This window comes from Diadema antillarum, unplaced genomic scaffold (assembly GCF_040938485.1).
Source record: "Diadema antillarum isolate AM-2024a unplaced genomic scaffold, OU_Dant_1.0 seq00000839_RagTag, whole genome shotgun sequence".
In the NCBI taxonomy this organism is placed as follows: Eukaryota; Metazoa; Echinodermata; class Echinoidea; order Diadematoida; family Diadematidae; genus Diadema; species Diadema antillarum.
The window spans coordinates 1,061,636-1,086,658 of NW_027271715.1; the positions used below are offsets into that span (position 1 = coordinate 1,061,636).

Genomic DNA, 25,023 nt, shown 5'->3' on the forward strand with positions numbered 1-25,023 from the left:
TAATTCTGGCTCATCTTATGTACTTCCATTATTATTTCACCTAAACTATGATTTGTCAAAATCCATAGACTTTACCATTCTTGGAATACATGTACATCATCATGATTTACTTCCATGATAGTGAAGGATATGATAAAAAAAAATATCATATTAACAGCATAAGGAACATAGTGATGAGTGTATCAAATAATAAATGACAATGAATGCAGACTGAGTAATGGCACCCAGTTGTGACACGTAAGCATCAACAATTATGCATGACGTGGTGTGGCTATGTGACAATTAATTAATATCTGAGCAAATTAATGTGATAGGTGTTTATGGAAGGATGAAATCTAGACAGGTGAGATGTAAGAGAGAAGCGGTCGCTATTAGAGCTCGGAGCCGTGTCCTTCCACCACTCGGGGTTAAAACTGGCCTGGAATTCATTCACCTGAGTCATCCACAGACGCGGTCCATACACAGACGTCAGGAGGAACATGCCACAGTACATTAGCAAGCCTTCGGTCACGTCGATCCTGATCAAAGGGGTGAAATTGACACGCACATCACGTGGGGGAAAAATGCAAACAAAGAAGGAAAGAGAGGCAAAAAAAACAAAAACAACAGAGTTAATTTTATCTGCAGTGTTGAGACTGGTGAATGGATGAGACTGCGAAGGGAGAAAAGAACAGCAACAATGATATTGTTTGATCTTTGAGTGGATCTAGGTCAGGTACTAGAAAGCATGACTCTAACAACTGACATATTGTTATACCATCTATTGTACATAGCAGGCACAAAGTCCACACAGACACAGCATAGGTTGTATAGCAATTATTCAAGAAGAAACACTATAAACTGAACAAGCAAATATACCCCTCTTTATTGTTACTTCCTGGGTCAGGAACGAATTTACTTTGTGTCACATGCAGCCGAGTCTGGTGGGTCAGAAAATAAAAGAGATTATCATGGGGACAATATCTAAAGGAGATAATCTCACCGCAGACTTGAGAAAAACAGACAGACAGACGGGCAGACAGACCAACAGACAGACAGGATGTTGGCTTCTTACTCAGAGATCCGTCTAGCTTCTACGGTTATTTAAAATTTGACACGTCTGCAAGCTTGTATCACGTGGCAAATAAGGAAGAGCACACTCCTGCAGCCAAGAGCGATTTGTCGACACTTGACTCAGCAGGCTTAAAGGACAATTAAGGACATGTTCAAACTTTAAATAGTCTGACAAGAAAGGGTAAAAGTTTCTAAGCACAACAGCAAATATTTGATCAAGATCAGAGGGAAGTTAAGATGTTGTGAAGTTCTGCTTATTTTTCACAAAACTGTTCTTGCATGTTCAGTGTGAATGCGTAAATGAGTGAGTTGATGATGTCATCACATTACAACTTGCACATAGTTTGTACACAAGGTCTTGAAATTTCCCATTTTCCTTCGTTCAAATGCAATTATGCCCTAGTTTCAAATCCCACTTTAGGTATATGATTACTACTTGAAGACCTTCAGCTGGAAATAATATTACCAGAATGATATACAATGTTACATGTATGTCAGAAAAACTGAATTTTTCATATTGGGTTTTTCGTCCATGTTCGATGGAAAATTGTGGGATGATGTCATTGACCCCGTTTACAGTGCAAGGCTCGGCCGCGGCCAAGCTGCGGCCGAGCCCTCCTTCACTTCAGTGTAAACGCGCAAAAGGCCAAATGCGAGGCAAAAATTGGCCTCGCATTTGGCCACGCTCTGGAGGTGGTCTTGGCCCCGGCCGAGCCCGGCCTTTTCTCAGTGTAAACGCAAACTGGGCCAAATGCGCGGCCAATTTTAGTCTGGCTTCCAAACCCTCTGCCTGTACTATTTCGCTATTCAGGATATTAACCCCCTCAACGTCGAAAACTAGTATAGTTTAAGGTGGTTTTGTCCTGCAAAGGCAAAAGCCATTGCCCGAACGGCGACACGGAATTCAGTTGGCATATCAGTTACAACAAAATATTGAAAGGTTTGAATCAAAAGCGCGGCCGAGCCCAGCAGTGTAAACGGACAAAATTGCGGGGCCTGGCCTCGCAATTGAGGCTGGGCTCGGCAGCGGCTCGGCCGCGGCTCGGCCCAGCCCCGCACTGTTAACGGGGTCTGTATCAGCCCACTCATTTGGATATTCATAACAACTGTTTGAGAACTGTTTTGCAAAAATGAGCAAATCTTCAACATTTCATAACTTTCTTATCTTTGATCACATGTTGAAAAAAAAAATTTGCTTGTAAATTGTTTGCCTTTTTTTCTAAATCAATTCATTTATGGTCCTGAATTGTCCTTTTCAAGATAGTTGGTCACATTCTTGTCACATTCCAATATGGGAGAAAACCGAGTTGTTGTTATCATGCATATGCCTATGTGAAATGTGCACTTCACAGCGGTACAAACGTTCAAACTAATAAAGTCAACCTGACTTTTATAATACAGTACTCTCCGCGTAATTGGGTATCGCTTATACGGGTACTCCGTTTAATTGGGTAGAAATGTCAAAGTCAGTTCCAACGCACATCAAAATCACCTGATAATCGGGTTGCCTCTCCGCATTAATGGGTTAATAATTTTCTTCTACTCTACTTTCTACCCACATTTTATCACTGATACAACACTTTGAGAAATCATGAATGTCAAATTTTCCACGTTAGCGAGGAGTCTTAGTCAAATCACAAAGTTTTATGAAGACATATTTGTCCATAAAAAGAGTGTAAATTAATGCTCCTGACTGAGCAAACCGCAAGGTATGTATAATGTGCTCTGCAAGCACGCGTGCTAAGCATACAGTGTAGGTGTTCGGTGCAGTGTACAATGCATATATACATACACATTGTGTGTGTCAAATGTAAATGAGACGTGTTCTTCTGTTAATCGGGTACTCCGCTTAATCGGGAAAGAAACGCTCTGCCCGAGCCCACCCGATTATGCGGAGAGTACTGTAAAATCTTTCTGTACAATTACATGTTTTTAATTCAATGGAACTGCTTTTGCACAAAGCCTGGTGGCTTCAATTTGCTTTATACCAGCTATGTTTTTTTTTTCTCCTTCATGGCGTCTCAAAAGAAAACTATAGGCACATTTTGTTTTTGTCAAACCATTTGCTCCTCTTGAACAAATCTAAAAACTCCTAAACCAGACTCTTCATTAATTTGTGTCCGGTTGATATGGATGTGATGGGCTTACGCTCTTAACACAACAAAGTACATGTGCCACAAACAATGGCAAAAGATTCTTCAAACATTCGACTATGTTTTCAGCTTATTATTCACAAAGCACTCTCAAGCAAAGTGGACATACATGCAAAACATATAGACGGTCTGATATCAGTGACCGAGTTATGGTATAGCGGTACTTACTTGCCAAAATTCATGTATCCTGTTATGTAATTCAGCCACTGGGTTTCATAAAACAGAACGACGGTGGCCAGTTCAAAGACTAGGACGAGGTTGGGGTGGGATCCGATCTGAAGCATGCAGGCCATCTCTACGGCAAGGAGACCTGGAACACGATTGAACACAGGCATAGAGGGATTGGAGAGAAGGATTGAAGACAAACATACAGACAGACAGACAGAGGGGAGAGACAGACAGACAGAAAAGACACACAGAGACGAAGACAAGAAAGGCAAAAAGGGAATAAAACCCTGGAATCAAACGTGGAATTGCTACGAGAAGGAAGGGCACTAGATGAAAATTTGCACAATTTGACTATTGAGCCTTTGGTTCAGAGGCCTCTCTTCGCAATTCTAAATTAACACAAAAGCATCTACTACTCACCACCACAACAGGATGCACAGATAGCATTTTTCAGAGGTGGGGGCCACTGAATGTTTTTTTTTTTTAGTGGGGGGCTGCTGGACCAGGATGGGGGGTTAATGTAAAATACGTAGTTCGTAAGATACGTAGTTCGCTGCCTAATCATGAGAATCTCATAGATTGTGTACAAATATGACACATGCATACAGATCGGAACTTGAGATACGTAGTTCTGCCAGCCGCTCAAGCTACCTCAATGAAGGAGTACGATCAGGCAAAACTACGTAACTATCATTACAGTTACCTGCTACATATCTCAAGTTATGTAGTTCTGCCAGCTCAATGATGTCATTTTTACCCCATAATCTTGATATTTGAGAATTTTAATTTAAAAATTACAAAGAGTTATAACATCATATTTTAACATATTAAGCATGATGTTATGAAAAACTCAATAAGCAAAAAAAAAAAAATATATATATATATATATATATATATATATGTATCAAAAAAATAGAGATTGTGTGATGGTACAATTGATTATGATGCCTCCTTCTGCAAATTCAAAAGCACCTAATCACCACAATTAACTTTTAACTTGACAGATATACAGGTAGCATTTTCACAAAGATACTGGTATTATATGGGATGAGAGGAATAACAGATGTCCGTTTGGTAATAGGCTGGATTTAAAGGGGGAGGACAGATGTAAGTATGGAGGGTTTTTGTTGTTCTGGACAGTGGTAGAAGTGTTTTGGTTAAAGAAGGGCAGCCAAGGAGAGATAGTGGAGGGGGTGGGTTGTTCATTTCAGATAGAACATCCACTTTTTTTTATTTAACTGTATTTTGTTTTCATTTTACTTGTTATGATGAAAATTGAAATGTGATCTTCAATCATTGCCTTTCTTAATTACCTCCAACAAGGAAGGGGGAGGTTAGGTGATCATCGGCGATGATTTGTCTGTTTGCAAAATAACTCAAAAAGTTGAATATAGATAAAAATGAAACTTGCATAAAAAGTTGACATTGACACAAGGAACACCTCATTCAATTTTGGTAATGATCCCGAAATTTTTGTGGATTTTTGAAGGATTTTTCTATCTTCCCCTACTGGCATGTAAGGTCTATGAACTTGGGGTTCAAGCTGTATAGTGGTGGAGGTTTACATACACGCACTATTAAAGTGCCTGTTCTGCTCGGGCAAGGTGCCGTGCAATGATGTAAACAAAATGCTTTTATTTTGGGAATTGCATGCGTGTAAAGGTGGAAATGAGTTGCTGGCTTGGTGGAGGTCTGTGCTCTCCAAGCGCTTTTCTAGTTTCTACTTCAAAGTGCTGAAATTTTACGTTGTAAAGTAATACTGAATTGAATTGCTGTTTTTAGTATTATTTGAATGGAAGTGAATAAATTCTATGGGGGGGGGGGGGGGGGGGGGGGAGGGGGAAAATATATGCTATAACCCAAAATATGCATATACTGTATTAGGATGCCCAAAGGTACTTAGAGTAAATTAGTTGTCCAGATTTTCCATCAGAATTCAGTATAGCCTAGGGATGTCATACCAATTCAAACTTGACCTGGTTACGGACGAAGTAGCAAGCCCACTCTAGCCTGCCCATATGCAGTTAGAGAAACTTGCCCTACCGGTACTTTTCCATCAGTAGGCCTTTTCAGTAAAACCTACCAAACTTGACCTACATTGTAGTTATATAGCTAGCCCACTCAGTTGTAGCAATTGATGTGCATCAGTCCAACAAGAAGGCCATATTGACACAATGGGATCTACTCATGGAGGACGCGTCCCAAGTATACTTGGGCAGATGTCTATAAATGGGAAATGCGTGTTGTAAGTAAATCAGCCTGTCCTCAACGGGTAAATACCGCGGGTTAATACCGTCGGTAAAACTCTATTAAATTTTCCACATGCCCATTCAAATTGATCAGCAAAGTACTGTATCAGAAGTATGCTCCAGCATGCATGACAAGTAGCAGACAAAGCACACAGGTTCACAATTTTACAGACCTGTATAACACAAATTATTGCTAAAGATTGATTGACAAACTGCCCTCCATTGACATGAATATGTCCCCATAACCAGTGTTCTCTAAAAGGGGGGGGGGGATCTATTAATTTTTGTACCCCCATAACTTTTTTTTTCTCATCATGGCTACTCCTAGAAGACTAAAAAAATCAATGTTTGTTTTATATGTGGATGAAGGGCAATTTGTTGATCAGTTTCCATTAAAGAAAAAATCTTGAAGCACAAATTCATCAATCACTATTTGCTATCTATTGTATCAGAAACAGATGAGGGGGAAAAAGGGTATGGATCACATTGATTTCAGATTTAGAGTGACCTGTATCTTCCTTTTTCATTTCTTTCATTCCCAAAGTGAAACGTCATCTTCAGATAAGATTTAGAACAATTTGATGAAACCTGTGGAAGGGAAGGCTAAGTTTGGTACGAAACTACACAATGGAAATTTGAAGGATTCTTAAAGACATTATTTACCATTTGCAGATGAAACAAAAACCCAGCTTTAGTGCTTCAAAATAGCTCTGACAAGTGAGTTAGGGATAGAAACAACCAATGTAAAAACTTGAATCAGTATAATCAGTGTTAAGTCGTTGTTAAATTTATAATATGAGAACAATAACTATAATAAAAATGTTTCTTGACTAAACCATCTACAGTTATGGTTTACTGAGAAAAGTAGTGATATTTAAATATTTTAGGCTTTATTGCAAAATCTTTATATGGTAGGATGTTTTGTGATACAACTGACCTACACATATGCATCAAATGTGATATCTCGAGCATTTTTTAAATCACTGCTCCCAATGGTAAAAAGCACCTTTAATGAATATTCTCTAAAACTGATATACACATAAAAAGGTGTAGTGAGCTTACTGTTGGAAACAGCATCGAATCCGTGGTCGAAAATCTCAGCCACGTCGTTGTTACAGCCAGTTCGAAATTGATGTTTGCCATCGATGCAGTCTAAGGTCTGGTAGGTAAAGGCTGACACACAAGCAAACAGGTAGAGCCAGCCTGGTGCCTGCATGGGGAGGAAAGGAAATCAAGTCAACATACTGTATACGCTATATATTTCGCGGGGGTTTTATTTTCGCGAATTTCGCGAGTCGGGAGCTATTCGCGAAATTAACAACACGCGAAAATATTACCTTCCAAAATGAATCCCTTGCCTTGATGATACGAACATTTCAGTACTAGTATACCACGTCACGGCTTACCGAACAGACCATACTGGCTGAGCTTGTTTACGCACGTCCACGTCTACTAACGAATACTGTAGAGAGCCAATCCATTATCGCAAGGGGACCACTCGTCAGAAATCTAGCGCGATGGACTTAACCACTTCAAAAATGTTGAATTCTAACTTACTAGTTCGCAGAGTTTGGTAAGTTTTTTTCATGCAGTGTATCACTAGTATCATTCTTATTTGCTAGTAAGTTGAAAATTCACACTTTCTTTGCCACTTCATATTTTCTCTGGTCCCCCAATCGCGAATTTAACCACTCGCGAAAATGTGTGACAGCGGCAATTCGCGAAAATTTATGTACGCGAAAATTATAGCGTATACAGTATTACATTCAGACGATAAGCCCTAATCTCAAGGTTAAAGGGACATTCCAGACGATTTTCATAAATTCACATCATGTAGTTCATAAATCGACTACTCCATGTACAGATTTGTGGAATCTATAGTGGTTCTTGAGCAGAGAAATATTACTTTGAAAAATCGTAAACAAATTACACTGAACAAGGATGATGACATAGGAGGTTCACATATTTCAGAAATGTAGCAATGTATTAATTCCATTACAATACCGCTTGCTTGCGAGTTCACTTGTGTATAATCTATGCATGCCTTCTTCTTTTGTTCTGCTTCCTTGAGTCCCAACTCATGCATTCTTATGGTGACTCTGCCATGTCATCATCCTTGTTCAGTGCAATTTTTTCTAAATTTTGAAAATATTCTTATTCTTCATCCCAATTATCACAAATTCTGAAATTCTGTCCTCAGTAAAACTAATCTATAGTTGTTCAAATGTAAAAATCTGAAAATCATCCGGAGGTCTCCTTTAAGCTCTTGCCCCTTAACTTTGGTGTGCGTCCACACAACGCAGCTTAACCTTGAGGCCCCTTTGAGTGGTTGATTTTTGTGTCCACACGGTGCTTAAAGGGGGTGTACAGTACTGGTTGAGGTGGGGATTCATGTTTTTTACATTCTGAAGTGAGATAATGAGAAACCTCTTATGAAATACAAAAAAGAGCATGTGATTTCAAGAAGGATTCAATGTTTATTTGATGAAAATTGGTTTCCAAATGGCTGAGATATCCAAAAAAGTGCTAATAATAAAAGGCGACATGCCACAACTTTATTAGGATCTCTTTGTTTCACCTTGTTTTTGGATATCTCAGCCACTTCAAAACCGATTTTCATCAAATAAACTTTTGATACCCCTTAGAATTGCATGCTCTTTGACATCTCATAGAGTGGTTTCTGAATATCTCACAAAATGTTTAAAGCTAAATCCTCACCTCGACCAGAACTGTACACACCCTTTAACTACGAGTGGGGACCCCCCCTCCCCCCCCCCCCCAGCTCATGGTTAGAGCGCTAACCCTAAGATATCTCGTGGCTCTTAACATCGAGCTAACCTCGAGGTTAGCTAACCACAAGTGCGTCTACATGGCCCCTAACTACAAGCTTAACCTCAAGGTTTCCTAACCTCGAGGTTAAGGCTTGTCGTCTGAATGTAACTAATGAGGACGTCATCCAGTCATTACCACTTTCTAGCTCACTTGACCATTCAACCCATCACGTTCAAAGAGCACACGAAAGGGCTTTTTACACTTGTGTTTCTTAACCCCGGACTTTCTCTGACCCAGGACTATCGTTAGTCCCGTACCAATTTTTTCAGCTTTTTACACTGGCCAATTAGTCCCGTACTATCTCTTGTCCGGGGCTAAGGAGAAAACTGACCTTTTTACACTCGTATTTCTTAGCCCCGGACTTTCCAAACCACATGAATATTCATAATTACGCTGTGTACTGTACACGTACACGCACGCACCGGCAGCACTTGATTGCCTCGTTTCTGATTGGTCAGTGAGGGTCGGACTTCGTCTCCGTCGCTTAGCCCAGGATTATTTTTTCGTTCTGTTTACACTCACTTGCTTGGCACCGCAATTGCGGTGCTAGCACCGCAATTGCGGTGCTAACCCCTGCTATTTTGCAGGGCCAGATAGTACCGTACTATCGGTGGGGCTAGCCCACTTTGGCAAAAACGAGTGTAAACAGAAAGTGGGCTAAGGATAGTCCCGTACCAACGGTGGGGCTAAGGCCCCCCCTTAGCCCCACCGATAGTCCGGGGCTAAGCAAAAATTTACAAGTGTAAAAAGCCCTTCTTTGGCTTGATAATATGATGTTACATGTAAGTTCATGCATGCACGGATGTGCAGCATGCACACTACAAAGGTTAATTGCATTATCAATATGGAGTAAAATGTAACTGACTTGAAGATACTGTATAAAAATCATGATATATTTGCGGCATGAATTTTTCACGAATTGGAGCCAATGGCCTTTTTTGCAGCATGAAATTTTCTCTAACTGCCACTGTCACTCAATGCATACAGTGTAAACAATAACTTTCGCATGCATTTTAATTTCGCGAATCTTGGCACTCGCGAAATTCGCGAAATCAAAATGCATGCGAACATTCCTCGTTTTACAGTAGACATTCTATCAAACTGCTACCTGTATGAGGTTTTGATACATGGTTTTTCTTTGCTCATTTTTCCACTAATAACAGAAGAAAACTGGTTTATTGATGTTTCAAATCAAAGGTTAGCCAGGAATTTGATGGCCATTTTCAAATGACACCAAGGGACTCCAAATACCTCATGGTTTTTGTTTTGTTACATGCTAAACAAATGATACCATCATTACCCTTGCAATCATGATAGATGCTTTTACACGCTATAAAAAGGGACTACATGTGAAGAAAAGTACTGTACGTAATAATTCATCTTCCAATTATTGCTATACCGGTACTCATTGTTATGATGTTAAAGGGATGATACTAGTTTTGGTAGAGATTAGGATTGGGCTCATATAACCTTTTGCGAAATACCAAAACCTATTTATAAAATAATACAGAGCAAACCATTCCAGGAGGAATTCAAAGTTTTATTAGATGAAAATCGGTTTCGGGATTGCTGAGACATCCAAAAACAAAGTAAAACAAAGCGATCCTAATAAAAGGTGGATCCCACCTTTTACTACATGTAGGATTGCTCTATTTTGGATATTATACAGCCATTTCAAAACTAATTTTCATCACAGAAACGCTGAATCAATCTTGGAATTACATTCTCTTTCATATTTTCTAAGAGGTTTCTCATTATCTCACAAAAAAAAAAAAAAATGTTAGAAACGTGAAGTTAGGTCTCAACCACAACTACACAATCCCTTTAATCATTACTGTAATACTATTCTCATGGTCAAAATTGTCACTATCAGCATGACTGTAATAACTTCGTTGTATGACATAGTCTGATTTGAAGTACACATTTGTAGGCCTACACTGTAGCTCTACTGTCATGTAGTAGACTGATGCAGTCTACACAGTATGTTCCTCTTTCAGAATCAAGTACTGTATACGCTATATATTTCGCGTGGGTTTTATTTTCGCAAATTTGGCGAGTCGGGAGCTATTCGCGAAATTAACATCACGCGAAAATATTACCTTCCAAAATGAATCCCTTGCCTTGATGATACGAACATTTCAGTACTAGTATACCATGTCACGGTTTACCGAACAGACCATACTGGCTAAGCTTGTTTACGCACGTCCACGTCTACTTGCGAATACTGAAGAGAGCCAATCCATTATCGCAAGGGGACCACTCGTCAGAAATCTAGCGCGATGGACTTAACCACTTCAAAAATGTTGAATTCTAACTTACTAGTTCGCAGAGTTTGGTAAGTTTTTTTCATGCAGTGTATAACTAGTATCATTCTTATTTGCTAGTAAGTTGAAAATTCACACTTTCTTTGCCACTTCATATTTTCTCTGGTCCCCTAATCGCGAATTTAACCACTCGCGAAAATGTGTGACAGCGGCAATTCGCGAAAATGTATGTACGCGAAAATTATAGCGTATACAGTACTAGCTATAATTATTTTAGCATCTTCATTAGACTGTGAGAGAGAGCCGAACAGTTTCTGCACCCAAACATGTGGGGGAGCAAAGCCTCAGACCTACCTCATTGGCCCGAATTCACGAAGGTGGTATAATTGAAACCATGGTTTAAACCATTGATGGACAAAGACCGTACTTTTGTATGTTCACATGGCCAATTTCATTACGAAATCGGTCATTTCGTCAATTTCGTCGACAAAATGTTCATTTCCTTACGAACATGGTAACATGACGTTGACGTGAAAGACCATGTACAGTGTAATTCCATGAGGAATTCAACGTTTATTTGATGAAAATTGGTTTTGAAATGGCTGAGATATCCAAAACAGAGCGATTCTAATAAAGTGTGGGACCCATCTTTTATCACGATGGCTTTGTTTTACATTGTTTTAGGATGTGTCAGTCATTCCAAACCCAATTTTCATCAAATAAACTTTGAATTCCTCTTGAAATGGTATGCTCTGTACTATTTCATAAGTGTTTTCTTGGTATCTCGCAAAAAAGTTAAAAGCCCAATTCTCATCTCCACCAATACTGCACCTTCCCTTTAATATGAGTCACGTGAACGAGACAAGGTGACTCTCTTATCATCTGTTCAACTGTGAAGTCCTTCATTTTGCTGATGGCATTAATGCATGTACATGTACGTTATTGAGAACAGGAAACTTTCCATGGAAAAATCCTCAAGGCCGTACATGCCACATACACTGAATGACTATAGTACAATGACTCAGTCACACACGAACAGTCTGTACAAATACTACATTGTCTCTGCCACCACATACAGCAACATTGATCCACACAAATCAAATAATACGCTCTGCTTAATACAAGTTATGTACATGTTTACAAACATGCAGTTCTATCTAAATCTCTATTTCAATTTTTTATGCACATGCATCCTATATATTCAGGTCACATGCTTTGCAGAGACCCTTGTGCAAACATTGTCTCAGCAACTAGTGCATAGCAGTTCTCCTAGCTTGTTTTGCCATGGTTCATAGTTTTGTATTGTAGATATCCCACAGATAATAAAGTTGTTTGCCATATCATGCAGGGGTGCACAGGACTGGCAAAGATGTATTAAAAGAAAAAAAAAAACATTGGCTCATCCTTCATTCACTTTATTTTTCCATCACAACGAAAAAGCACTTGACCTATTGCTTTCAGAAAGCAGGGGGAATAATATTACCCTTCACATTTTTAGTCAGTAAAAAGTCAAGGAAATGTGTACCTTTCATTTAAAAGAAAAATGAAATTTTGATGTAGAAATTTTGTTGAATTTTGTTTTTATTCTCTTATTGTTCTTGTGTATTATCACAACTTACTGTCAAAGTAACTTCTCATCCAGCTATGGCTGCATCAACACCTTTTAGAATTCATTACTTTTGAATGGATTGTTTGGTTTCCCCCCAAATTTTCATGATGTGTTCTACTAATGATAATATTGTTGCATTCACTCTTCCCCAGGCCGGGGCTTCATTCCCAACTTCTTGCTCTTATCACACTGCTTGATATAATATCAGGACCAATTGCCCAGTCTGCTAAACTAATTTACCTGGCATTTTGATAACACAGAAACCTACAGCCAAATTTTACCATTCATCTCTTTCACAGCATTCACTTTTGAAGGAAGCAACCTCATATTGAATTACAATACACTGTACAATTGTATATTAGGATACCATATAATTTGCCAGCACATTTTGCAAATCAAAACTCCCAAGGCAATTGCTGAAGTGGTTAAGATAAAACCACTGAAAAAAAGACAGGGCACAGTGTACAGGATCCTGGCTACTACACAGTGTGCAAGATTCAATATGATTCATATCTCTGGCTGGTGATGAAGTGTTTACATTTCCAAACTTTTCTTACTTGCTGAACATGTGTTGGTATCAACAATTACATTGTACAATGTACATCTGAAGGTCCCACTATCATTCCAGTGAAAGTTAGTTCAGTGTACATTGTAGGTTAAAGGGGAATTTCATCACAGTATCATATTTCTTTGCATGAAGCAGAAGAATGTACATTGTAATAGATATGAAAAAAAATTAAGAAAGAAATTAGATGTTACACACACACACACACACACACACACACACACACACACAAGTTTGGAACTCTTCAGGTTTGGAGATGCTAATACACAGGATTTTTTGTAATCTTTCTATGTTTTTGTTGGAATTCAATGCATTTTTTCTTGCATTCTAATAGATATACCCATATGGAATATGCACATATTTTATCCATCAGCTCTGAGAATCATCAGGTGAACTTCCTAACCTAGGATGACTCTTAAACCACAAACATGATAAACATCAGAGTACATTTTTTATTATATTGTGGTTGTCAATGATGACCTGTACTATTAAAGAAAAAGCTTTAATAATTCAGCAAAGATGGAAAAATATAGTATCAAGGATTTCAAACTTGAGAGTCCGTGATTATGCATGCACATACACCTGTGCCTCCACTTCAGGTATTTCTACATTGGAATCAATGGTCTTTTAATACAAGTCTCTGTTTGCCATGATATATCATATCATGGCAAACTCACATCACTGGAATAACACACCATCTAATCTACTCGACACACAATTATTGAAGTGGCCATGATTATTATTTGTACTAAGGCACCTCCTATTCACGACAGCAAAACAAGCAGGCAATGTGCCAGTCAATATTGTGATATTCACACTGTTCATGTCCTTGGTTTCTATTCAAGATCTGCATCGCTTCCTCATTATCCCTGTCTGTGCACGCTAAAGCACACTAAATGGCAGCTGGCTTCAATGTACAGTCTTCTCAGATTGAAACACTGTCACAGATCCATACATACAAAAAAAAAAAACAAAAAAAAAAATCACAAAACTCACCATAATCACCAGGTGTATTCATATTTGAATTAATTATGGCATTAACCCATAAACTGCAGCAGGGCCACTTCAGTGGCCAAAATGGTACATTTTGTACCATTTTGATGATAATAGCTGGTATTTTGGCGAAAACTCAATATTTCCTGGAACATATAAATCCATTAATTTCAATCAAAGTACTACAGAAAAAATGAGCTTTCCTGATAAAAATGAAATTTGACACTTACAAATTATGTCAAAATATATGCATTTTTTGCACCAGGTACTGTACGGGAGAAAAATGATCATAGATGCATTACATGGACGACAGACATGCTTCACAATCACTCAAATATAAAAAAAGAGATAAATACCTAGAAATTTACTGCATAATTGGCTTCTGAACATACTAATCTACACAATTAGATGGAACATTTGAAAAACCTGAGAGTACACTTAGGAAAATATATTACTTTTCATATTTAAAAAAACCCCCAAAATATGGTATCTTTCAATATTAAATTTTATGTTTGGCATAAGATATTGCAATACATTAGCTGAAATTTATCAAAATGAAGTCTTGTTGGTGAAAAAAATTAATCCTCTTCAAAATGGTTCATAACATGACATATAAAATAAAAATATTACATTTTTGAATTATTTCTAAAAGCTTGAGTGGCCCAAAGACTAGAAATTCTTCAAATACCCTCAGTATGGTGATTTGTTGATGATAGTGATGATGATGATGATGAACATTTATCTGTAGTGCAAAGAACATTCAAAGATGCCCGCTTTGTTGGTGCTGTTCTCATTGTCGAAATACCATGGCAAATAGTTGTACCATTCACAAAACAAAATTACCTTAGTATTCCTGGCTAGAAATGTTCAGGCACAAATCATGCATGGAATAGACAGGTCAAGTGTCAGGTCATGAGAGAGAGAAAAAAAAATAACACTGCCATAAAACTGGTGGTATTTCGTGACATCATTCACTCTAATTTGATATTTTCTAGAAAGTGTGAATTACCACCCTATTATACCATGGTATTTCACAGTGTACTGCAATATTTTGCAACATGAAATTTTTTGCAAACTGGAGTCGACAGCCTTTTTCGCAGCATGAAATTTTTGCAAATTGCAACTGGCATTCCATGCAAATTGACACAGGAAAAATGCTTTCTGACATACAAATGTATAACAGCATAGGTAAAGGCAGTTTAGAGAAGAATTTATCAAAACAGTTAATAGTAGTGAATGAAAACGTTTGAAGGATAATATACAGAAGCTCTAAGAATACAGTTTAATAATCATAATGTAGACTAATATAGTCATTTTTTTTCTACGATAAAATCCAATCCAAGGGGACCAAAGAAAATCTTTCAACTTGCATTTTAGAACACAATACTAAAAATGCACTGTAAAACATTATGATGTCTTCATCCATGCAGGGTAAAATTTTTCTTAAACTTAAACATTTCTTTTTTCTGTTTTTTTGACTACTGCAAGAGTGACTCAAGCAAGTTCACAGTAAATGAAATCCTAATGCTGGTAATGAGTGATTCACAAAAATTCTCCTTCACATCCTGGGTATTTTTTTTGAGAACCTGGTCTAAACCTCCCACATCCTAGAAACCACTTTTTTTTTTTTTTTTTTTGGGGGGGGGGGGGGTGTTGCTGCATCTTGTACTTTTTGCTTTATATTCATTGTCAATGTTTCATCAGGTAGAATAAGAACTTGTCTTTGATTTGGGCTGTCACTGATATTGCACTTTAAAAGACTTAAGTCGATGCTTCTACAGGTTGTATCTCAAATAACATGTTGTGTTACTTTTTCTGATTTCATGCAGATTTAATGACCTTATGAATTTGAATTGAAAATCTCTCCGATATAAAATTTATAGTAAGATTCACAGTTGCCCATTTTATGAATGCAAGTTGACAATTTTCTAGAAATTATTAGTCAAATCTTGAGTCTGTCCAACTTTGTGTTAAGAGTTGTAACTGCTGGGCTGGATAGATTGGACAACCTTTTTTGCTTGCCAAGAAAATCTTCTCCATGACACAGATGTTCAGTCGAGTAACCACGGACACAATATTGTTTTGGAGAAAATAGTGTATGACAAGTAAGGGCGGTGAGTTGGCTCAGTTGGTAGCGCGTCTGCCTCACGATCACGCCGCCCAGGTTCGAACCCGAGTCTGGACTGAGCAATGTTGTGTGTAAGCATACTGTCCCCTCTAGCAAGAGGCAAAACACTCTGTCCCTCGGATAGGACATAAAATGGAGGTCCCATGTATGAGAGAGTAACAACTCATGCATGTAAAAGATCCCGCTTTATTTATTCATCATAAAGAGTAGGGTGTTTAACCCGGTGAAGTGGTCCCACCTCAAATCCAACTGGACCCCATGGAAGACCAGCTTAATGTAGCTGAATATGGGCTATCCAGCCATCTTCTCAGATGGAAAATGAACAAACAAGTTCGCAGTTGGCAGTGGTTTAGAATGACCCCTAATCCTAAAACGTCAAACCGTAACAACTGTAAGGCTAAAGCAGCATACCTTTCACTTAAAGGTGCATGGTCCCCGTGTTTTAGTCAAATGCGTACGCGGGCGCACGGCGCAAGTTTCCTATAGAGACCTACGCTATCGACTTCTCTTTGGCGCTTACGCTTTGGCCCACTTTCCCGAGTCCGAAGAAGTCCGATTCACTGTAGTCAGTGGTCCGATCACAGTTCGGCTCATGATTCGGCTGAGGGGGATGATCCCGACAGCTTTAGCAAACTTCCTTTGTGATGTCATAATAACAAGCACATATGCACGCACCCAGGCATTACTACAGACTGCGCGATGCGCAGAGAAGACAACAAAGGCAACGTTACTTAGCAACACCTACGCACTTTCCTCTTGATGACAGCTCTACTTCGGTAATCTTCGTATCAATGCTAACGGTGATCGGCAGTATCATCAACAGCGCCATCTACACTACCGGGACTATGCCCCTTTAATCCAACTTGCTTTTACGTTCAAATGCTTCTTTCACTGCAACATAAAGAAGCTTTAATCCCCATTACTTTCTCATTATCCATAATCTCTCAGATGTGAAGAATCTGCTGAGCTACTTTTCAAATAGCTCTGATTACTGCTTCAAAGTATTCACAAAAGCACTGCATGAAAAGGCAAATAGAATATTATCAAAGTTCCATTCAATACTTCTTCCCTGCAGGTATTTGTGGTTAAATCATCCAACCACATAACATGGACAAGACAAAAAAAAAGAAAAAAAAGCATGTTCCTAGTATTGTGAACTCTGTATAGTCTTCTCAGGGCTGCAGAAAATTTGCATCCCCCCCCCCCCCAAAAAAAAAAAAAAAAAAAAAAATCATAAACAGTAACAAGATTAAGCTTGTAAAGTATGTTTAGGAAAATGATTCAAGGGTTCTACTTAATAATTAGTTTCACCATCTGGAAGGATTTGCCTTCAAAAAAAGAAAAAAGATCTTTCCCCTAGGTACAATGAATGTACAATGTATACACACAAATTATAAGAGGAGTTAGTGACCAGCTTGACCTAAAGAAGATAAGTGGTCAGTGCTGATGACCATTTTGGGGTATATTGCTTTGAGGTCATGACTGCCTAGCTATGGGCAAGTGCTTTACCACCTGGTACAATGGAAGTGTGTATCGGTCTACATTAGGTAAATCAGGGCTCCACACTAACTTTTATTTTTGGTGGCCCAAAGGCAAACATCCGACCTTTTTTGGTGGCCCGATCAGGCCATCAAATTCTTCATTTCTGAAATTTTGGTGGCCCGACGTGCGTTTTTGGTGGCCCCGGGCCAGCGCGCCACCGTTAGTGTCGAGCCCTGGGTAAATGCACTGTAACTTGGTTGTACACAATACTTCTTCTGGGTCGGGAGAAGATCATACAATGAAATGGAATGTACAGTCTTGAGCTCATTTGAAGCCCTTCCCACCACACTCACCCCCCCCCCCCCCCCCCCCCCACCTCAACCCACCCATTTCACTCTGGGCTACCAGAACTATTATCGGAACCACCCCACCAGTGAGATCAGACCATGAGATTTACTGGGAGGAAATATGTATCTTTCGTATGAAACTGTACTTACCATGTAGCTTATGCAAGCACTGTATGATTTATGAGGAGTATATTGAGCAGTTGACAGACAAAAAAAAAAAAAAAAAAGAATCACAATTGGCACTCACTTGAGCCCTGGCATAAGGTTTACAAGTTACAAAATAGGGTTTGTATAACAGATAGGTTTATAGGTTTCATATATGCTATTACATGTATATCGCACCATGGCTTGGATGAATGAATGAAAATGAAGAAAACTATTTAAGGCAAGAGCAGGCCATCCAATAATTTTATCAACAGAAAGACTAACACACACACACACAAATAAAAACAAAAATACTGAAATGAAAGTTCACTATTAGATGACATATTACAGATAAGTTTATCAGGTCCAAGATCATGGTTTCACTAAGATAAGGTCATGAACAGACGGGGAAACAGATGCTCTGCTATATCCCACATCCCACACAATCTGCAATTGATTTGACCCTGATACAGTTTTGAACTCTTATAACTACAAAGAGGTGCAGCCCTGGCTGTATCCATGATGACATGAACAATATGTGCATCCGAGGAAACAAAATCATACCAATCTATTAAAGCATTCACAAATAATCTTCAAAAAAAAAATTACATAGAAATCAATGACTAACACTTAAAAAATAAAGTCAATTGATAGCCTGATTGAAAACACTTAAAAAATAAGCCCAAAGTCCTATCAAATATTCAAACATGCAGCATGGCATGCTTCAACAAAGTCTAAAATACTCAAACTAGAAATGTCGCTATAGTGACTGGTATGCCTCCGCCATACAATGCATGATTTTCCCAATAGGTCTATGGTAAGTCTTGACAATGTGTGATGACAGTTTCATATAATTGGCAAAATATTAAAATGACATGTTTGTCACAAACGTGTTGAATGTCCACTTTCCTTGAACTAGGTTTCATTGGACAAATGGCTATATTGTCTAAGAGAGTCGGTATTTGGGGATTTGAGGATTTTTACTGGACTTTTGACCCTTTTATAAGTTTATGCATTGAGTAATTTCCAAGATATGGAGAAAAAGTTTAATTTCTTTAATAAGTTTACATCATCGTAAAATCTTACCATTTTAACTGGGCCTTTGACCCTTGACCTTTGACCCTATGACCCTAAAATTCCCAAGAGAATCATGGTCCAGCAGAACATGCAAAAATGTACTAAGTTTCATGATGATACCTTGAGCCACTTCTGAGATAAGGAAGAAGAAATGAAATTTAGCATTTGCTCTCTAAGTGACAGAAAATTTCCCACAGAATCTCTATTGGGCAACACGTGTATACACTATTAAAGTTTCAAGAAAAAATCCTGCAGGCATTGCATAGATATGAGGGAAATAGTGAAATTTTGAGGAGTTGACCTTGACCTTTCCCTGACCGTTAACCCCATGACCCCAAAATCCCAAGACAATCACTGCCTGTCAGTATTTAAAACGCATATTTACTAAGTTTCAAGAAGATACCTTGGACCATTTCCGTGATATGGAGACCTTTGACCTCATGGCCCGAAACTTTCTCTAGAGAATCTTTACTGGGTAGTACATGTATACTGTACACTAAGTTTCAAGAAAATACCTCAAGGCATTGCATAGATATAAGGGAAATTATAAAATGTTGAACTTTTGACCTTAACCTTTGACCTTTGACCTTGATCATGTGCACCCAAAAGTTGATAGGCACAACTTCACCCACTCATGTATATACATACAAATTTTCATTAGGATACCTCAAACAGCTTTTTAGTTTTGCTGTCCACAAAACTGATTACGGACGGAAGGATGGACAGACAGAAGGACAGACAACCTGAAAACACAATGCCTCCCGTGACACTTCATGGCGGAGGCATAAAAAGGGTCAGGGAAAATAAACAGGAAGCAGAGGATATTCATGAAATGAAGTAAGTGAACAATCTTCAGAACCTATCATTGTTTAGTTGTGCCCAGTGCACATATATATACCATATTTTATATATATATTTTTTATTTTTATTTTTTTTTGGAGGGGGGTGTTGCCACGTTCAAATAAGTTGATCATTTAGCTATTTTAAGCACAAAACATTGGGACTTTCTACACTGGCTACACCCATATCTTTACAGAACATTTGGTTTTGTTTGTTTTGTTTGTTTGTTTGTTTTCACTTCATTTCTTTCTTAAATTGAGTAGGGGATTTTAAGTCCTCATACCAAGGTATTTCTAATCCTTGTACCCATGAATACATTGTATGTAGCGTACCTGGGCCCCGCTTTATCGAAAGATACGGTATAATCGATTATAAATTTCCTTACCACACAGGCTGCCATAGACTTACCATAGAAATGAACTACATATGTATATAATCAATTATAACTCTTCATAAAACAGGGCCCAGGTAGTACAATGCGTCCAGATGCATTTAATTGTGCCTTACCTCTTCAGTGGCTGTCGGGCAGTAGTGGACAAACAGCAGACCGGTCACAATATTTAGCACCAGTCCAGCACTGGTCAGCAGGTTGCTGGACAGCCAGTGGGGCACTTTGGTCACCAACCACTCCCAAAAGAGATTCATCATTGGATGCAGGAGGGTGGAGCCACGTACGTGGTAACTGTGATAGCGGACTCCTGCCACCTCCCCCTCGGTCATCTTGTCAAACGTGAGACATCGATACAGAAAGCTGGAGGATGCGAAAAAAAAAATCATTCCTGATTTACATTTGATGGAGATACCTTTCAGATGATTCTGAAGAAATGATACAGGGTAAAAGTGCAGAAGTTCTATTTTGCAAAATTAAACACAAAATGTTGCTGTTTTTATAGATAAGCTTGGATTATTTGAGTAAAATCGCTTGATTACATCATTAAATCAAAATTATTTTAGCAGATCCTGTCTGTTAAAAAGATCATGACTTGAATTCTACCAACAGTGAATACATGAGCTACTACATTTAACTATTCATGCTATTGAAACTCATACCTGAACAGATTGAAAATGTTTTGATTACAAACCAAATTTTCCTTGAAAAATAAGTTATTAATTTTCATAACAATTAATATAACAGAACAAAGTACATGAAAAAAATCATTAAACATCAAAAACAATTTCAAAAATCATATTTCAGTTTGTGTAGCAATATGTAGCAATCAGTCATCTAGTAGATTATGCAAATTTGTGAAGAGATATTCTTTGCTTTAAGTTTTACCAATGTTCAAAACATTGGTTAGTGATCTAATATAGATTTTGATGGGGACCTTGCATCATTCAGCTTGATAATGTGAATGTGGCAACATTTGCAATAACCACTATTTGATATAAATTTTGGGAAGAGCTTCAAATATCATGTTTCATTGGTAACACAAACTTTGCCGTGTCATCTCGTTGCTCTTTTGCATTTAACCATCACATCGTCTTCATCTTCGTGATGCGGGACGGCTTAGTACAGCTAAGCGACCTTCACATGAAGATTTATCATGCATCCACTTCGACTATTTGAAAATAAAGTTTCAGAATGCCCCTTCACATTTGACATTCAAACTGACATTAAAGAAGAATGAAATCCATATATGGTATGTATCTGGATTGAACGAATGCATGCAGCATCATTAGAATACAGATGTACATGCACCAGTTATTTTAGTACAGTTTGAAAGAAAAAGTGGACAATCCTTTCAAAAGTTTCTAGATTCTTTAAAGTGGAGTCAAAATTTTTAATTTTTCAAAAGTTTCCATGCCATCATCACTGGATGAGAAAACCATAACAGGTTGTGATGTCACGCATGAATAATAATGCAAAAACAGATATCAAGAGAATTCAATAATTTTCTTTAAAGGGATTATACAGTTTTGGTTGAGACCTAATTTTGGGTTTCTAACATTTTTTGGTGAATAATGAGAAACCTTTTATGAAATATGGGAGAGAATGTAGTTCTATGAGGAATTCAACGTTTATTTGATGAAAATTGGTTTTGAAATGGCTGAGATATCCAAAAAAAAAGCAATTCTAATAAAGTGTGGGACCCACACTTTATTACGAATGCTTTGTTTTACTTTGATTTTGGCTGTTTCAGTCATTCCAAACCCGATTTTCATCAAATAAACTTTGAATTCCTCTTAAAATGGTATGCTCTGTACTACATCACAAGTATTTTCTTGTTATCTCACAAAAAGTTAAAAGCCCAATTCTCATCTCCACCAATACTGTACTATCCCTTTAATGAAAAGTATAGATCTACATGCCCTATTCTGGATACTGACATCGTATATGTTAAGGGGAACATATCCCCCTGTTTTTTGAAATCTAGGCAAGTCAGGTACTTTTTCATTCTGCTAGCATAATGGAAATATATTCACTCAATTCACATATAATAGATCTCATTGGGTCTCATTCTCTTTCAAATATTTGCCAAGTTTCCCTTGATCTATCACTTGGTTGTCCATGCGATCAATTATTTAAAGGACAAGTTCACCTTCATAGACATGTGGGTTGAGTGAATGCAGCAATATTAGTAGAACACATCAGTGAGAGTTTGAGCAAAATCGGACAATTCGTTAAAAAGTTATGAATCTTTGAAGTTTCTGCTCAGTCATGGCTGGATGAAAAGACTACACTAGCTTGTGATGTCACATGAGTACAACGATATAAAGAAAGAATAAAGAAAATTCAACATATTTCCATTTTTCTCGCATAACAAAAGAACACTCGACTTCTCTCTTTCAGAAGGCAGGGGGAATAATATTACCCTTAACATACGTCAGTAGCAAGTCGAAGAAATGTGCACTTTATTCAAAAAGTAAAGTTTTGTGAAATTCTCTTTTTATTTTCCTTATATAGTACACATGTGACATCATACACTGTACATGTAGTAGTCTTCTCTTCCAGCAGTGACTGCGCAGATACTTCAAATATTCGTAACTTTTGAACAGATTGTCCAATTTTCCTCAAACTTTCACTGATGTGTTCTACTAACATTGCTGCATTCTCTCAATCCTTTATGTATATGAAGGTGGACTTGTCCTTTAATATTCTATCTTGGATTCACAAAATTATCCTGATTCATGGAATAGGATACAGACTGACTGCGACCAGCCCGAATTTATTACTGTGTTACAAGGAGCGCCCCGGGGTTAGATACAGACATATAGGTTTCTATAGCCAGCTGTGAGGGTGAGCCGAGGGGTATCTGTGGTAATCAGCAGTGCCAGTGGCAGTGGTAAATAACTAAAAAATATTGTTAGATGTACTACAGTACAGGAATGATCTAATTAGAAAATAAGTTAAATGAAAATCAATAGTAAGTTGATGGGTACCCAAGGTTACCATAGGAACAGATGTAGGACCTACCTTACAATGGTATTGATAGCATATAGCCTAGGCCTAACGATTAGAAGCTCTACATTAACCTGAATATGTGGGTTACGATTATGGCACCTCTGCACCCTTGTTGACACACAGCAAGGATTGTTCATCCCGGTATAGCTTCAACGGAGCTGCAGTTTTGGGATCAACAAGTAACAAGTAACTTCGAACTAGAATTCTAGTCTAAATTGCATTGGTCTTCACAGAGGGGGTGGGGCATACATTGACTAAGTGCAAATTGTCCAGGGCAAAAATCGATTATTGTGACCCCTCCCCCTTCTACCGCAGCCTGAGATGCTCAAACGGACGCGGCTTTATTCATTACCTGCCTCTGCGTTCATCCTTTGCTCCTCCAACTGAATTCACAGCCATGGCTCAGGATGCCTGCGGGATCCCACTCTTTCGATCGAAGCGTAGCGAGATTCCTTCGATCTGCCTCCGCAAGATGAGCTGGCTGGCTGGTGCTGGTGGGAGTGGTGGGGTTCGATGGTTGGCGAACGACTCAACGCAGTATGACAGGCGTACAATTTATTCACTGGTTCATTTCATATCTATTGCACAAAATTAGTAAGGATTGTTGATCTACTGTGTCTTGGCTGGTCCGTACTTGTTTGGAAACAGTCTAGTCATAGAAGCTCTGTAGTGCGTAGCGTCTAGAGACGAAGATTTGCTGACTGATGATCGCGGTTCTAGCTCATAAGTGCAATATGGAGCGGCTAGCTAATCCAACGATACAGTACAATTGTACGGCCGGCCGGGTACCGGGTACGTTTATTACAATGTACACACGCTCGTTGCGCTCTCGCGCTCAACTACAGTACTAGTAATTTGAGCTACTGATAGCTCCCGAAGCTAGAGGAGGTCCATGAAAGTCTAGACGGAGAAAATAAATAGGCACCAAGCACAATACACAACGACCTATCAAAATTGACCTTATCTGACCAGCCACTGCCCCCGTTCCGCGCCGTGACTTCGCTCACCGACTCATTTGGAAGTCTATTGGCTTTATCTCTTCTGGGGGGTGTTTCATGAAACTTTTTGTCGGTGATTTACACCGACAACTGTTAAAAGCTACTGAAATCCTTGCGTCTGATTGGCTGATAGCAAATTTGTCGGTGAAAACCTCCGACGAACTCGTTGATGAAACACCCCCCTATGATATAGCCCTCTGATGAATACTACTGGATTCTGATTGGCTGAAACTGGATGTAGTATTAAAGTTCGATGATAGTACGTACCAAACTCAAACTGACCCATTTTCAGTATGAATCTATTAAAGGGATGTATAGTTTTGGTTGAGATTGGAATTCAGGTTTTAAGTTTTTGCGAGATAATCAGAAATCGCTTATATGAAATATTAATGAGCATAGACAATTCAAAGAGGAATCAAAAGTTTATTCGATGAAAATCGCAGTGACCGATATATCCAAAAACATAGTAAAACAAAGTGGTCCTCCCAAAAAAATAAATAAAATGTGGGACCCACCTTTTATTAGGCCCATGTTGTTTTACTTTATTTTTGGATATCTCGGCCATTTCAAAACCTTCTTTTTTTCAAATAAACTTTTAATTCCTCTCAGAATTGTATGTTCTTTAAAGTGGTTTCTAATATCTCGCAATAAAGTAAAAACCCGAATCCCCATGTCATAATCAAAACTATATCCCTCCCCCTTCAAACATTTTTGGCTT

General features: G+C 38.3%; 1 protein-coding gene across 1 annotated transcript; it reads right to left on the reverse strand.

Annotated features, from left to right (window-relative positions):
* Positions 1–3,065: 3,065 nt before the first annotated feature.
* Positions 3,066–23,790, reverse strand: LOC139740201 (choline/ethanolaminephosphotransferase 1-like). Its single transcript, XM_071650785.1, has 4 exons — positions 23,660–23,790; positions 20,412–20,655; positions 6,686–6,833; positions 3,066–3,516 (listed from the first exon to the last, which is right to left on the reverse strand). The coding sequence occupies exons 1-4, from the start codon at positions 23,704–23,706 to the stop codon at positions 3,371–3,373; spliced, it is 585 nt and encodes a 194-aa protein (XP_071506886.1). The 5' UTR covers positions 23,707–23,790; the 3' UTR covers positions 3,066–3,370.
* Between the last annotated feature and the right edge of the window lie 1,233 nt (positions 23,791–25,023).

Bases quoted from the DNA above. Each gene is read 5' to 3' on its own strand.
- LOC139740201 (XM_071650785.1), bottom strand. From the start codon at position 23,706: ATGGCTGTGAATTCAGTTGGAGGAGCAAAGGATGAACGCAGAGGCAG. The intron at 6,834-20,411 runs GTAAGGCACAAT...CTCCCCATGCAG, and splicing joins GCCCGACAGCCACTGAAGAG to GCACCAGGCTGGCTCTACCT. The intron at 3,517-6,685 runs GTAAGCTCACTA...ATCGTGTTCCAG, and splicing joins ATTCGATGCTGTTTCCAACA to GTCTCCTTGCCGTAGAGATG.